Raw genomic sequence first — 15,129 nt, forward strand, 5'->3', positions numbered from 1 at the left:
TTTTTTTTTTTTTTTTTTTTTTTTTTTGTCAATGATGGATGAGAGTTTAAGATACACCTGGTATATATATAGCTAGTTGAAAACTGTTTTTTTTTGTTTGAACTGAAAAAGTTCTAATCAACTAGACATTGAGTTAGGTTAGATAATAAAATGTTTTTATTTTTTGTTCGTAATGCAATTCATTATTTTGAAATTGGATAGTGTTACTGTCACTGTCATGCATGCATTTTGGTGTCAATATGAGTTATGATGCTAAAAGATGATTAGTGAATGAAAAGTTACAGTCTCATCAATGAAGGACACTAACAGTAAAACACTCATATAAGAAAAGAAAAAAAAAGACTAAAAACTAAACCAAATAATATAATGTAAAAAGAAACATGTCATATATTAGAAACATTATAGAAAGATGGAAATATTATATATTTTTATTAATTAGAAAAATAGGTAGAAGAAGAGGATGGTGTAGAGCATAACCTGTTAAAAATCCCACAAGAGGCGCAAAATGTTGAAAACGGGGGTTGATGATTAGATTCTCCTTCTTCAGATGCTTGAGAGGTGTCATTTGTACATCTTACTGCCCATATGTGAATTTGAGATTTGGAAAAGAAACTCCACTAGTTTTCGTTTCGTTTTCACGATCCATATTTTAATGCCAGTTTATTCAATCTAAATCTGTAACCCGGTTTACATAAACCAACATATTTGACTTATATTTTTCTTCTTTTTGTTTATTTACTTTACCAATTATTATTTTACAAGTTAAATTAATGTTTGAAGATTTTCAAACTTTTAAAAGTAATTAATTTTTTTATACCAAAAGTATATGGATTAGCATTGTACAGAAATCCAAAAGATATATATATATATATGTATATACTATAGTAACAATTAATATGAAATGACATTTTTAAAATATTTGATAATTTTAGACATTTTTATTAATAATATGTGTCACATAGATATGAAATCACATAGATATGAAATGCACAAAGCTAAATAAAAAGACAAAAAACACTAGCTTTTACCAAAAGATAAAAAAGCACAGTTGACTATTGTAAAACATTTCGTTTAAAAAATAAAAAAAAAAGACTATTGCAAAACATTACTCCATCTCTCCATACCCTCTCTATACATATAGCTTCACATCCCTTTCACCATTTCATAATCAAAATCTTAAACATTTTCAAGAAGTGAAACAGAGTGATATATAAGAAAATCACTAAGGTTTCAAGCCATGAAGTTCATTACATTACTATCCCTCGTCTTAGCTTTGTCATCTTTGGCTCTAACCAAAACAATAATTTTGGGAGAAGAAATGAAAGCGGCATGTGTTGTGACAAAACTTCAAATATGTAAATCGGCAGTAACAATCAAAAGCCTACCATCGAAGGGATGTTGTTAAAAACTGAGAGAACAACAGTTATGTTTTTGTGATTACTTGAAAGATCCATTGGTTGTTCAGCCTATTGCAGCTGTTAAAAAAATTGTTAGCTAATTGTGATTTATCTTTTTTTAGTTGTTGAAGTTTCAACATAATAAATATTGTTACAATTATTAATATCAAATTTGATATTGGGAGTTTATTATGTCAAGGTCATTGACCCGATTCATAAAATGTGCTTAAATAATGATAGATACACTCTTGTTTAGATGCATAGACAATATTACTCATGGGCACTAGACATAGAGCGGAGGAGAGTAGTGATAATTATATTTTGTTGAAAAGATTTTATACGACTTGTGTCACTAACCTCTAAATTTTAGTGTCTTGAAAAGGCTTCTAACAAAATATATTTTTAGACTTCAATGAATAGATCGATGAATTTTGTATCAGGAAGACATGCAAAGAACCAAATCCAAGATTCTTGACTGATCTTTACGATCTATCAAGTATTGTACAACATTTGGTCCCCGGGCCAAAAAACAAAAGAATCAGAACCTCGAACATAGTATACACATGAACAAATAAAAATCATTGACTTAAGGTGGATGATAGAATACAAGTTGATAGAGAACCTAGTATGTGATCCATGTTTGAATTAATTTGAATACAATTTGCTTTAAATTTTAAAAGGTAGTTAATCCATGTAGTCCTGATCAATAGTATTTGTCTTGTACGACAGATTGTCCCTTCCTTTAGTAAATATCAAAGCACAAAAACCAAAGACAGATTTGACTTTTAGAGGTAGATGTAGTAACTAGGTGTGATAGAATAGTTATGACAAAAACATTGATTCTGCCGTATTATAACGCAACCCTGACAGAGTGATATTGCAAAGGAATGTGGTTCTCCTTTTCTTCTTGCTGGTGAGTGGTGGTGGCTCATGCTTAATGCCATTTGTTCTCCATAGATGGTCCAATATCTTCTTATATATGCCAAATTTATTTAGTCTTGGTTCTTTCAAATGAAAATTTTATTTTTTGTTTGCGTTTAGAAAAAATTCTCAAAACATCTTTCAGTTTTGTAAAAAAAAAAAAATACATTATTTTTTTTCATTGCAGAATATTTTGCGAACAGTCTATGTAATCGGTTGTACTCGTCTTTGTTTAAATAAATTTTAATGAGAAAATGCACACTCGTCTTTGTTTTAATAAATTTTCAATAATTTATGTGAATCAAAACTTTATTTTATTTTCATAAGACATGCATATGAAAGAAAATTTTACTACAATAATAAATATTTTTTAACTTGTCTGATCAGGAAATAAGTTATATAAGTTTGATTAAAATTATATAACTATTAATGCAAGTTGCTCTCCAAAGTGTGTTTTTTTTTTTTTTTTTTTTTTTTTTTTTTTTTTTTCTGATGTNTCCTCTGGCTCCATGAGATTTTGGCTACAGACGAATATTAACACACGAAGCTGTATTGTTTTGCTTTGACACTCACACTTGGAGGGCTTATTAGCATCATCATCAAGTGTCTGGTCTTTATATTTTTTCTTCTCTCTTGCTTTTGTATTCGTTCAAACTTTCCCCATTTTAATCAGATGACAAAAAAAAAGGATATGTCCATGCGCAGTAAATTAATTATCTTTTTACAGAAATGATTGTAATAAGTTAGTTATCTTTTATAGAAATGATTGTAAGTAAAATAACTATTAACGCTATTAGAATCACTTGTCTAAAAAATTACTTTTCACAGAAATAATTTGAACTTGTGAGATGAGTAAGATTTGACCATTCTATAAACAGTATAAACTATGAGTCTTATTAGTTATTAGTTAATACATATATTTTAGATACAGCTACAAAAAAATGAAAATTTAAATATATTTGTATTATGCATTTGAACGAACTTGTGTGTTAACGTTTATTATGCATTTACTATCTTACTATATATTTTCTAATGTTTAGTAAACATTTTGGTTTTAGTGACTAAACTCTAAATTTGGTAAAACACGAAATATCTATGTAACCCCAATCAATACAATAAAAGTTTGAACGTTTTTTACCTCGTGTTGACACCTAAGCTTTTTAAACTCTTCTAAGCATGACACATCGTTAAAAACTTAATCCAATCAAATTATAACAATCAATACAACTAAGTCTTATGTTCCAATAAAAATCAATCTCTTTTACACATCACTTTTTCTCCCTCCTCTCGATCAAGGCCATGCCGCTATGTCAATCCTTCTCAAATCGATGATTGAAGTTGAAATGAAGAAGAATTCGATCGGAAGAACATATCCAAAAACGTTTAGATGAAAAATCCTTAGGGTGCATTTAAGGTTATAAAGGATCTTGAAAAAATGGAGCTATAACAAATACAGATGAAGGAAAGATGATTGGAGAAATACATTTGATTCTATCTATACTTTCTATGAGAATATCATATTTAGTGAAGTTAGTATTCGTTCCCACCATGTTTAGTATTTTGATTATTTGGTTGGCGACAATCAGTTGCATATCTGATCTTAGACAAATATTTATCTGTAAATTAAAGTATCAAAAGCATCGAAAATGAAAGCTTTGAAAGATTTCTTAAAGATTCTTAGTTCTAAAAAGCTTAGTCCGACAATATGATATCTGGCAAGGTTAGATCAAGATACGAGCTGATCAAAGGGTTTCTTAAGGTTATTTGATTATTGATTCCATGTCTCAGTGAAATAATATACAGTTTATTGTTATTACTCTAAATATCCTGTTTTTAATGTAAGAAATTTAAATGAAATTTATTTTTAAATCTATTTGCAGACAATATATTTTTATACATTTTTTTCAAGAAAACAAACAAATAAATGTTTTAAAAATCACATGAAGCTTGTATATGGAATTTCAGTATAAGGCGTTCACCTCATTTATTGTTTTTTAAAAATGAGAAGCATATATCGATTTAGTTATAGTTTTAAACAATATGATTTATATTACAACTTATATGTATTAAAAAAAAAAGTTCTAAAGCGCGGGTGTCAACCTAGTATTTTTAAAAATACTTATACGAATAGTTTTACAAGTACACCTAGTTAAGTATTTAGCATTGTTTTTTTTCCAAATTAAGAGTTCGAATATTCTTCTTTCATATCCTTTGTTATAAGTTTATTTTCTCTCGTTTAATTCTCAACTATAGGGCCAAAACATTATCTGCTTGTAGCCCATTAAAATACCAAGGGCAGTACTGTTCAAGATAAGACACTATTGAAGTGAGAAAGTTGTGTCCTTTACCTCCCACGAGATTAACATTTTCTTAGACCCCAAAAATAATTTCTTCTTTGTTTAATTGCACCAAATTAACTTTTAGTTTGCCAAAAGTATATGAGATATATATTATACTATGTAATTATATACTAAGATTTTTCTTAACTCGTAACTTCTTTGTGTCCATAACTTCATATTTATAATCCAACTATAAGTCTAAAACGTTTTTTTTAGAATATGAATAAAAATGGGGAAATCAAGTAATTTAGAGTGTATCATTGTTCTATTCCCCACAGTCGCACCTTTTAAAGTGTTTTATGATTCTATTTTTTTCTATGTTATCAATCCAGCTCACTATGTAAATGAAATAAACACACGAATTTATTAAAAAATTAGTCAAAAAAAAAAACACTAAAAATAGACATCATTTTCAGAGTATGACAACATTTGTAGTAATCATAAATCTTTAGCACCAATGAAGGAATTTTATTCGCATGCTGTTTATTAATCAAGTTTTTTTCTCCTTGTCTTGGTCATGTCTCACTCGTTCCCTAACTCTTTTGGTTATGTCATCACGGAAACAAAACGTAGCGTTCGAAGTTGCTTTCTGTTTTAGGAGTAAATTGTATCTTGCTCTTTTTCTCCAACAGGCTTCGACGAGTCATTGTCATTTGCAACTGTTTCCAACTTTACATTCAGACAAAACTTACTTTGGACAAATCTTAATTCTGTAAACATAATTGTTTGTTTACATCAGTTTCAGTTTCACAGTTTGGATTGAAATGGAGCTTTTTGAAAGCAAAGAAAGATATTGATAACGAACAAAAAAAAAATGTATAGCCTAAGCTCTTCTCATCTCATGTATCGAATACAAAATCTACCAAATCCAACTAAAAGAGAAAAATAAAATTAATAGAAAACACAAAAGAGATCTTACTCTATACAAACAATTTCTTTATCTTATTATTTTATTTTATTTTCACAAAATAATTTGTTCTAAAAAATCTATTGCCCGTGTGTGCTCTGTGTAAGAATTGACCAACGACGCCGTATTCTGTTTTAATCTGTTTAGGGCTCTTGTGCCACGTCATCGTTTCAGTCTCCGGTTTCTCAAAAGAATCAATAGAACGGCGGTGGTGGAGGAGAGGCGTATGATACTCCGATGACTGGTGGAAGTGGTCCTTCATATTCAGGAGACGGTGGTGGTGGGCTTTGGTAGATCACCGGTGGTGGTGGGCTGTGGTGAACAACCGGTGCTGGTGGAGGAGATTCTTCACATGGAGCTGATGGTGGCGGCGGTGGAGAGCTGTAGTGTACTGGAGGTAGCGGCGGAGAACTGTAATGTACTTTTGGTGGTGGTGGTGAGCTGTAATGAACGACCGGTGGAGGAGGAGAGCTGTAATAGACCGTTGGTGGTGGGGGAGAGCTGTAATGAGCGACCGGTGGAGGAGGAGAGTTGTGATAGACTGGTGGTGGAGGTGGAGAGCTGTAATGAACGACCGGTGGAGGAGGTGATGAGTACTCTATGCACGGTGGAGGTGGTGGTGGTTCGATACAAGGAGGTGGAGGAGGAGGGGAATAGACTGGAGTCGGAGGTGGAGAGTAAATTGGTGTTGGTGGAGGCGGTGGAGATAGATATGGATGCATTGGTGGCGGAGGTGAATGTGGTGGCGGTGGCAGAGAGTAATGTGGTGGTGGTGGAGGTGAATGCGGTGGTGGTGGTGAGCTATAGTAGTATGGTTCAGGGGGTGGAGGAGAAAACTGTGGAGGTGGTGGCGGTGAATGAGGCGGCGGTGGTGGTGGACGGGTGCAGTAAACGGGAGTTGGTGTTGGAGAAGGCGGAGGAGGTGGGGGCGACGGTGGTGGTGGAGAGTAGACTGGCGGAGGTGGGGGCGGTGGAGAATATACTGGTGGAGGAGGCGGTGAGGGCGATGGTGGTGGAGGTGGAGAAGAATAAACTGGCGGTGGAGGAGGAGGTGGTGGCGGCGGAGGTGGCGGAGAATAAACAGGGGGCGGGGGAGGCGGTGAAGGAGGAGGAGGAGAGTTAACCGGAGGAGGTGGTGGTGGCGGAGAATAAATCGTAGGAGGTGTTGAGAAAATTGGTGACGGTGGAGGAGATGGCAAAGAAGGAGGTGGTAACGGCGTCACAACGGGAGGACGAGGGGACACAGAACGACCACAACCAAACGACCCACAATTGACCGGCGGACGAGACAAGAACGCTTTACATTGCCCTGGAGACCTCTGAGCAGGTCTTCCCGGGAAACAATTTCTCCGATCATCAATCTTGGGCAACCTCAAACACACAGGCGCTTCTCCAGTGAAGAAATTGTAACTGTAAGTAAAGTTCTCAAGCTTCGGAAGCTGACAAATACTCGCCGGAATCTTCCCTGACAACTTATTATGCGCCACATTAAGCTGCTCCACCGAAACCATACCACCAACACTCTCCGGTAACGGCCCAACAAGTTCGTTAAAACTAACATCAAACACCGTCACGTTCTTCAACCGTCCGATATCAGACGGTAAACAAGAATTAAGGCCATTGTTCATGAAGATGATCTCGTTCAAGTTCTTCATCTCCACCAAGCTCGAAGGTACACAACCATGGAACCGGTTATTCGCCAATACGATAACCGAAACCGGAGAATCACCAAAATTCTTCGGTAACTCAAACCGGAACCGGTTATGGTTTATAAAAATCGCGTCGAGATCTTTACTAAAAAGCTCTTTCGGTACAGTTCCTTCGAACTCATTAAACCGAAGATCTAAAAACTTCAACGACGGTAACTGCAAGACAACCGTCGGAAACTTCCCAGCGAACCGGTTGTTACTTAAATCAAGCTCGAATAAAAGCTTTAACCGGTTAAACCGATGCGGTACAGTACCACAAAACCGGTTTGAATTAACATGAAACAAAGCGAGATCTGATAACAAACCGAGCTCTTCAGGTAAATAACCGGCGATATCGGCGTGGTTTAGATCGATTCCAGCGACGGTACGAATCTTCCGGTTATCAAGCGACGGAGAACAGAAAACTCCGGTGTAGTTACAGACATTGGATCCGATCCAATTCGAAGTGAAGTTGTTCGGATCAGAGAGAATCGCTTGTTTCCAAGCTTGTAGAGCTATGTAAGCATTTCGTAATCTCGGATTCTCGAAGACTAGAGAATGATCGACGGTGATTTTGACGCTCCGTTCGGCGAATTCGAGTAATTGACGGCGTTGGATGTGACGGACTTCGTTATCGGAGAGAGCGCCGCCGTGAGCGGTGGTGAGATTGATGATGAGAAGGAAGAAGGAGAAGAGGAGGAGAGTTTGAATCGTCTTCTTCATTACACTGCACAAGTCATCTGAGTGGAGTGGGCAATGGGGGTGGAAAATTCGAAAGAAAAGCGAGGGTAAAATGGGAAATGTGGATTGCGTAATGATGATAATAATGTTATGGAGGAGTCGAGTATATGAGGAAGAGAAGAGAAGGGAGCTTTGTGTTATTGTTGTTGTGTGGAAGGAGAGAGAGATGTTGGAATATAAATGAGAGAGGTACAGCTCATTCACAGCTCAAGCTTATCTTTTTTTTTTTCTTTTCAAATTTTGTTCTTTCAAAATTTATATTTATTTATCAAATTAGTTAGCTCTCTCACTTATTCCCATAAAATCTCTATGTTACTAAAATAATTATTAGGTGTGGATAATCCGGTTTATGGTTTGATTTTGGTTTAGTTTTTTTTTCAATTGTTTTGGTTTGGTTATTTCAGTTTTCTTTTGTTTGCTTTTTTCGTTAAAATAAAACTTTAAATATAATTAAGAAATAAAAATCTATCTAGTATTATAATATATATTCGTAATTTTGTATATAATCAAATTAAATTTGAATTTGGTTTGGTTCGGTTTAATTAAAACTCAAAAACGAAACCAAACAGTTTATCCATAAATTCTGAGTTGGATTGATGCGCTTTGGTTTATGCGGTTATTTTTACTTGCCTCTCTAATAATAAGTATAGTTTCTATTACACTTTGCATGAAATCATAAAATGGTGTTTATTTTGGAAAAAAATACCCTAAAAGTTATTTGTTTTGAAACATACATAATACTTTTTTAATTGGTATCTCATCATTTTTAACTGATTTTGATCATATTTGTTCTAAGGAATGGGGTTTTTTATATATTATTATGAAATGCATGTGATTAGTTGTATGAAGATATGTATATATATATATATATATTTATTAGAATATATCTATATATGTTACACCTAATTGAGGAATTGTTGAATCAAGTTGATTCCAAGCTAAAAGATGTCTTCACCGAAAGGTCTTGTGGCCTCTCTTTTTTTTTTTTTTGTCTACTTTTTATGTCTCTCAATCATCTCCAGCACATACAATATTCCATTAATATTGTCATGAAAGCTGTAAGATTAATGTAGTATGTACGATTTATAAAATGTTGATAGATGCTTTCCTTAAACCATAATTTCTGATAATCTAACTTAACAATATCTCTCTCCCTCTCTCAAAATACGAAGCCTGATATATTTAATATAATAAAGGAATAAATAAGTAGGCATGATGTTGCAAAATATAAAATAATAACAATTTGAAAGAAAGAAAAAAAAGAAAAAAACGCGCAAAGATTAGGAGGTGAAAGAAGAAAAGGATAATGCCAGCTTTTGATGAGAGCTTCTTCTTCTTCTTCTTCTTTTGTTTTCTGCTGTTGAAAATTCCTTTTCAACAGATTCTACAGAAGCAAACAAAAGCAAAAGTCTTCAAATAAAAGACATTATGAGATGACATTATTACATAACTAATCATGCTTATGTTAACAATGATTGTTGTACTAATGTCTTAAACAATACTATTATAAAGAAAAATAAGAAGAAGCAGTTACGTAATAATGAAAAAATAAAAAAATTTAAAGAGAGAGAGAGAGGTGGTTAAGTGGTCAAGTCGGTGTTTTCTTGCCGAGTTTCGGCGTATCGGTTGACCGTGATAACCAATTTTAATTTTAATTTAATGCAATTTGCCCGTTGCTTATGAAATTTGGTGATATCACGAGTTTAGTTTATTTTTCATTTATTTTATTAACTCTCACGAGTTTATTAGTTTATTGAATTTTTTCTTTCTTTTTTGGATTGAGAACCAAACACTTAAATGAAAACGCGGTTGAGTGTTAGATAGAGCAATCCGGTGCAGTGGTTGATGATAGCGAATTTGGTTTGATATTTCCACAGGTATTATAATGTATTTTGTTTGGACATGTGTAAGAGTGTTTTTTTTTTTGTCAAACAACTTGATTTTTATTCATAACGAAGAACAACAAGCACATACGAAGGGAGCAAGATCCCCAAAGATTAAAATAATACAAAAAACAGCATTCCCTAATGCCACAAAATAAAAAATAAGTTTCATCAATTGCAATTCCAAGAGAGCTATGAACCAAAGGCTTGGAGTCCAATAACATATGTGAGATCATGGTGAACCGAAAGGTCATCTTCGAAAGCTTCAAAAGACGAGTGATTGGTCACTATCATATGACATAGTGACGTTGAGAAAGGAAACGATACTTTGGTTATCACTGGAGCAAGATGCACTATTCAAAGTAGCAAGGCAGCAAGGATCCAAGTGATACGGTGTTCTAGTCGCTGAAGGGTTGCTTTGATTCCCAAAGCGTAAAGATTGGATCTCTCATATAAACTGCAATATAGGCTTTTTGGTATGGGATCCGGTTAAAAGGAGTGGGTGCATAATGATGCTTGACATCATCAGATGGGTAGCTTGAGAGGTAACCGTCATCGAACATATCAAGTTCAAGACCCTGATTACCAATTTGACTATACCAATTTGAAATACATAGACCATAATTCTGCAGGTTGAAATACATATACCGCAAGTCCCTATTATCAACTAAATCCAGAGTTCTTTCATCATATATGAATAACCAAAGATGCATTGGTGATACCTTTCTCCCATGGAGTCTTCGGCCATAGAGAAGAGGAGATCGACACATAGCATGACTAATACCTTATTTAATAATATGTGTTTGAAAAAATCTTGTATTTCGAGTTTAAAATTGTTAGCATTGAACATATGTCATAATCGGTAGCCAGTGTTACTTATAACACCACATTTTTAATTAAACTAAGTAGAAAGAATTATTGTCTTTTGTCATTCCAAAGTTTTTGTTTTCTTTGTTGGGAGAAATCGAGAGATTGGTGAGTTTGGTGAGTATCTTGATTCATCAGTTCTCTCGATTTCTAAGAAAATTCGTAGAAATCGACGAAGAAGAAAAGAAAATTTATATTTTGGGTTTTTAATTCCATATCACTTTGGGAAGAATGGCAAAGAACAACAATAACGTTTTGCTTAGTATAATTAAAGATTTTGGGAGAATTGCAAATAACAACAATGACTTTTGCTTAGTATAATTAAGGATTTGGGGTGAATGGCATATAACAACAACTTATATTATATTAGATTAATGGATCATTGATTTCTTGTAGGGAAATAGAATCCACTCGGAGGAGTTAATTTATTGTATGAAAAAAGTATTCTATGTTTTTGTTAAAAAAATAAAAAATCTTTTTAGTTACTAAGTACAGTTATTTCTAATTTTTTATTTTGTCAAATATTCAGCAATTAACAATAATATTGCCATTTTTTTAAAAAACCTTAATTGATCTCCCAAAACATTTGGCCAAATTGTGCTCCAAATAAATAATTTAAAATAATGATTAATTTGTATTAATATTCATCCATGTAAAAAGTATTTCAAGTAAGGATTACCAAAGTCAAAGTGTTTTCTTCACCATAATGCTTTTTTTTGTTGTTGTAAACATTTGGAGGTTCCTCAATCCAAAATTGTTTGGTACTAAACCAATTAAAATCCAACTTGACCTATAAACCACCCAAACGATTTTGATGAAATTGTGACAAATGTGCATTAGGTAAATTCATTCTAATTAACCAATAATCAATTACTTTCACCTTTACAAAATAAGACCAAATTCTCGAGAGATAACAGCCCCTTCCTCGTAAGAAGGAAAGAGAAACAAGGCCAACCGTATCACTTGATGTTAAGAAATTAACGGTGAGTCTCTCTCCACAGATGTTACGTAAGACCGAGTTAGTATCCATTATTTGGCTCCGTAATGTTAAGAGTTGAGAGTTAGACAGTATTGGTTTATGTAATAATTTGGTTGACTGTGCAATCTTGATTTTTTTTTTCTTTATACTTTTTGGGTCTCGTATTTTTTAACTCGGTAAATAGAATAATCACAACAACTCACGCGGTCACGCCTAAGCCTAGTAAAATAAAAAATAATAACGTTGTAAAAAACAAAAAAGGTATTATTCTCCGGCGACACTCTCTACTGTAACTGGACCGTTTTAGGAAAACCTGGTTAACCAAAATTTCTATGGGTTTTGCTACAATAACCAGAAACGCCTCCTAAAGTCCCAAACCTTTTTCCGACGATCTCTCGAGGCTTTGGGTCTCTCTTCACAAATGAACTCAATTCAACGTATCTCGTTGACAACGCGGCGTGGAAAAAGGCTTAGCACCACCATAGAGTCATGTGTACGCCATTTCTCCGGAGGACAACACGGCGTAATAAAGGACGAAGGAGACTGGTTTCACTCCCCGGAATGGTGGGATCCTCACGACGGTGGCCACACGGTTTCACGAGCTGTCTCTGTTAATGGAAACGGCGTCGTTTCAGTCGTCGCTCACCCTTCTTCTCTCCCTGTGAGTAAAAAAACTCTACAATCAAATTCTTGAAACGTTAGCTTTTTTGTTTTCTTGATTGATTTTTGGGGAATTTTTTCTAATGATTTATGTTATGTAGAGTAGAGATTCATGGGGAGAAACTGAGAGATGGTTAGAGAAAAGGTATATGGAGATAATGCCTAGAGATGGTGAAGAGGAGAAGAATGGGATGTTTAAGGTACTTGGCTATCAATGGCGTTCGCTTCGCTTTAACGATGATACTCGACAAAGCACTGTGAAAGTTATGGCTGCTTGTAGAGCATTGCAACCGAGTTCTGTTTTCTATATGCAACAACCACATTGTCTTGCTGTTCCATGTGAGATTTGTTAACCCTTTTGTTGTGCTATTTTGTGTTGCTTTTAGAGATGTAATAGTTTAAGCTGTATGGAATTCATGGACTTGGATAGACAGAACATGCCTTGTTCTAGTGACTTTGATGTAGGAATGTTTCTCTGTTTCCAATTAAAAAAAGAGTCCAGACTCTGTCTTTGGTCGCTGCATTATTTTGTTTTCATCCAAATGGTGAAAGAGGATTAAGGGATTACTTATTTTGTATACCGCTGTGTGGTAGTCCTGTGTTTCCTAGTATAAGGGTTTAGGTTCATGGTGACTCTGCTGTTGTTTTTATTGCGTTGTTGTTAAGCCGGACTCTTTTTTTCTTATTGTGGGGGACAGATCTGAAGAGCATGGTTTCAGTTGGATTGACTTCCCTTGCAACTTCTAAATTTGATATGAGGAGTGTAGCTATTGGGAAGAAACAAATGCGCATATTATGCATCGGTCACGGTGGAGGCAGTTTGCCGTTGTTTTAGCTAAACACATTCTTGGTAAACAAAAAACAATATCCTTATCTACACCTTCCATCTCTCTAGTTACTATACTAACTGATGTGAATGGTGTTATTACTCTGTCTTCTAGGTGCTGTTGTTGACATAGTTGAGCTTGACCCACTTGTTATCTCAGAGTCGGTTCGAGCAATGGGGTTCCCTGCATTCTCTGTCATGACAGCAACCGGGAAACGCTCAATACCAACTCCTGAAGTTATTGACCAAGTGATGTGGCGAGGCATCCATGAGAGACTCTTCCTCTACGAGTCAAAAGCTGAGGAGTTCATTCTAAGGAACCAAAGTAATACTTATGACATGGTCTTCATGGATGCTTATGATGGAGCAGACATCTTCCCTCATAGTCTGTGGGATTCCAGTTCCGTGTTCATGAAAGCTCTGAGCAAAGTACTTCACCATGAGCATGGAACTATGGTGGTGAATCTTCACTCTGATGCAGATATCTCTGACAAAGACAGATCGAATGAAGGTGTAACAACGGGGAAGTATGTGAGAAAAGTCGGTAGAGCTTATAGAAAGGGTTTACTGGAGAATGGGAAGAACGGGATGGTGTTTGCTTGTGAAGTGCCATGGCTATGTAACGTANTGACCCACTTGTTATCTCAGAGTCGGTTCGAGCAATGGGGTTCCCTGCATTCTCTGTCATGACAGCAACCGGGAAACGCTCAATACCAACTCCTGAAGTTATTGACCAAGTGATGTGGCGAGGCATCCATGAGAGACTCTTCCTCTACGAGTCAAAAGCTGAGGAGTTCATTCTAAGGAACCAAAGTAATACTTATGACATGGTCTTCATGGATGCTTATGATGGAGCAGACATCTTCCCTCATAGTCTGTGGGATTCCAGTTCCGTGTTCATGAAAGCTCTGAGCAAAGTACTTCACCATGAGCATGGAACTATGGTGGTGAATCTTCACTCTGATGCAGATATCTCTGACAAAGACAGATCGAATGAAGGTGTAACAACGGGGAAGTATGTGAGAAAAGTCGGTAGAGCTTATAGAAAGGGTTTACTGGAGAATGGGAAGAACGGGATGGTGTTTGCTTGTGAAGTGCCATGGCTATGTAACGTATCTTTGGTGGTGAGCAGAGGGATGGGCTTAGAGGGAAGACATAATGGCAAAATCATGAGCAGTCTAATGAAGACTTCACTAGAAGTGGACCAAATCTTGCGTCTGCCTTTCTCTTGCTTGGATTATCTGAAAACTGGTCTTGCCATCATATAACTTGATCTCAGGATTTAAGGTATGTTTTGTGCGTAGAAAAGAGAGATATAGCAAATGAAAAACACAAATAGTAGGCTGTAAAACGCAATGAAACTTGTGACTTGTGGCTCCAATATGGTTTAGTTGTCGTGCACTTACGATTGCAGTAGAATTGTGTTGTCATATAATAATACAAGAGTTGTCTCGTGCATCATGTGTTGTTGCTAGAACACGATAAAGCCTTGGTCCTCCAAAGATAAGTTGATCTTCCTCTTGTTTCATGTTTACCACATAGCATGTAACTTTATCCTTGCAGTACTCTCCAATTGAGACAGGGACTCTACATGTCTCCTCTACGGTTGGATAATTTTTCAGCGTCTTAGAGTTTCAATTTCTCCACCAAACCTTTTTGAAACAATGTTATATCTGCTATAGGGGACCAATCTTCAAGCTTTGTCTTTGATTATTCAATGAGTGCATTACAAGTCCTTCATATTTCGATTACATCCCAAAAGCCGAAGAATGTACCTTTAGAACAGGCTGAGAATATCAAACATGTATATATATATATATATATGACACACAAGACATCACTAATCAAACCGTACAAAGTTGCAATGTTTTATTCATTAATCAGGCTAAAAGAGAGAGATTGGGGAATCAAGCAGAAGATG

General features: G+C 35.2%; 3 protein-coding genes across 3 annotated transcripts in view; 1 reads left to right on the top strand and 2 right to left on the bottom strand.

Annotated features, from left to right (window-relative positions):
• Positions 5,451–8,154, bottom strand: LOC104719129 (leucine-rich repeat extensin-like protein 3). Its single transcript, XM_010436985.2, has one exon. It carries the CDS (start codon positions 7,973–7,975, stop codon positions 5,759–5,761), a length of 2,217 nt encoding a protein of 738 aa, XP_010435287.1. The 5' UTR covers positions 7,976–8,154; the 3' UTR covers positions 5,451–5,758.
• Positions 12,003–14,619, top strand: LOC104719131. The gene is given in 6 exon segments (XM_010436987.2): positions 12,003–12,383; positions 12,484–12,721; positions 13,081–13,212; positions 13,215–13,232; positions 13,324–13,719; positions 14,208–14,619. Coding segments are annotated over 6 exon segments (1,293 nt in total). The 5' UTR covers positions 12,003–12,143; the 3' UTR covers positions 14,477–14,619.
• LOC104719130 (cytochrome P450 71A20) overlaps positions 14,899–15,129 on the bottom strand; it is a gene marked incomplete in the record, with an annotated part of 2,598 nt that continues 2,367 nt past the window's right edge. Inside the window, 1 exon segment of the mRNA XM_010436986.2 lies at positions 14,899–15,129. Within this exon segment, the coding sequence (XP_010435288.1) occupies positions 15,116–15,129 (14 nt within the window).

The sequence above is a fragment of the Camelina sativa genome, chromosome 10 (assembly GCF_000633955.1).
Source record: "Camelina sativa cultivar DH55 chromosome 10, Cs, whole genome shotgun sequence".
In the NCBI taxonomy this organism is placed as follows: domain Eukaryota; kingdom Viridiplantae; phylum Streptophyta; class Magnoliopsida; order Brassicales; family Brassicaceae; genus Camelina; species Camelina sativa.

Excerpts from the sequence above, each read along its gene's own strand:
- LOC104719129 (XM_010436985.2), bottom strand. The coding sequence starts at position 7,975 with ATGAAGAAGACGATTCAAACTCTCCTCCTCTTCTCCTTCTTCCTTCTC.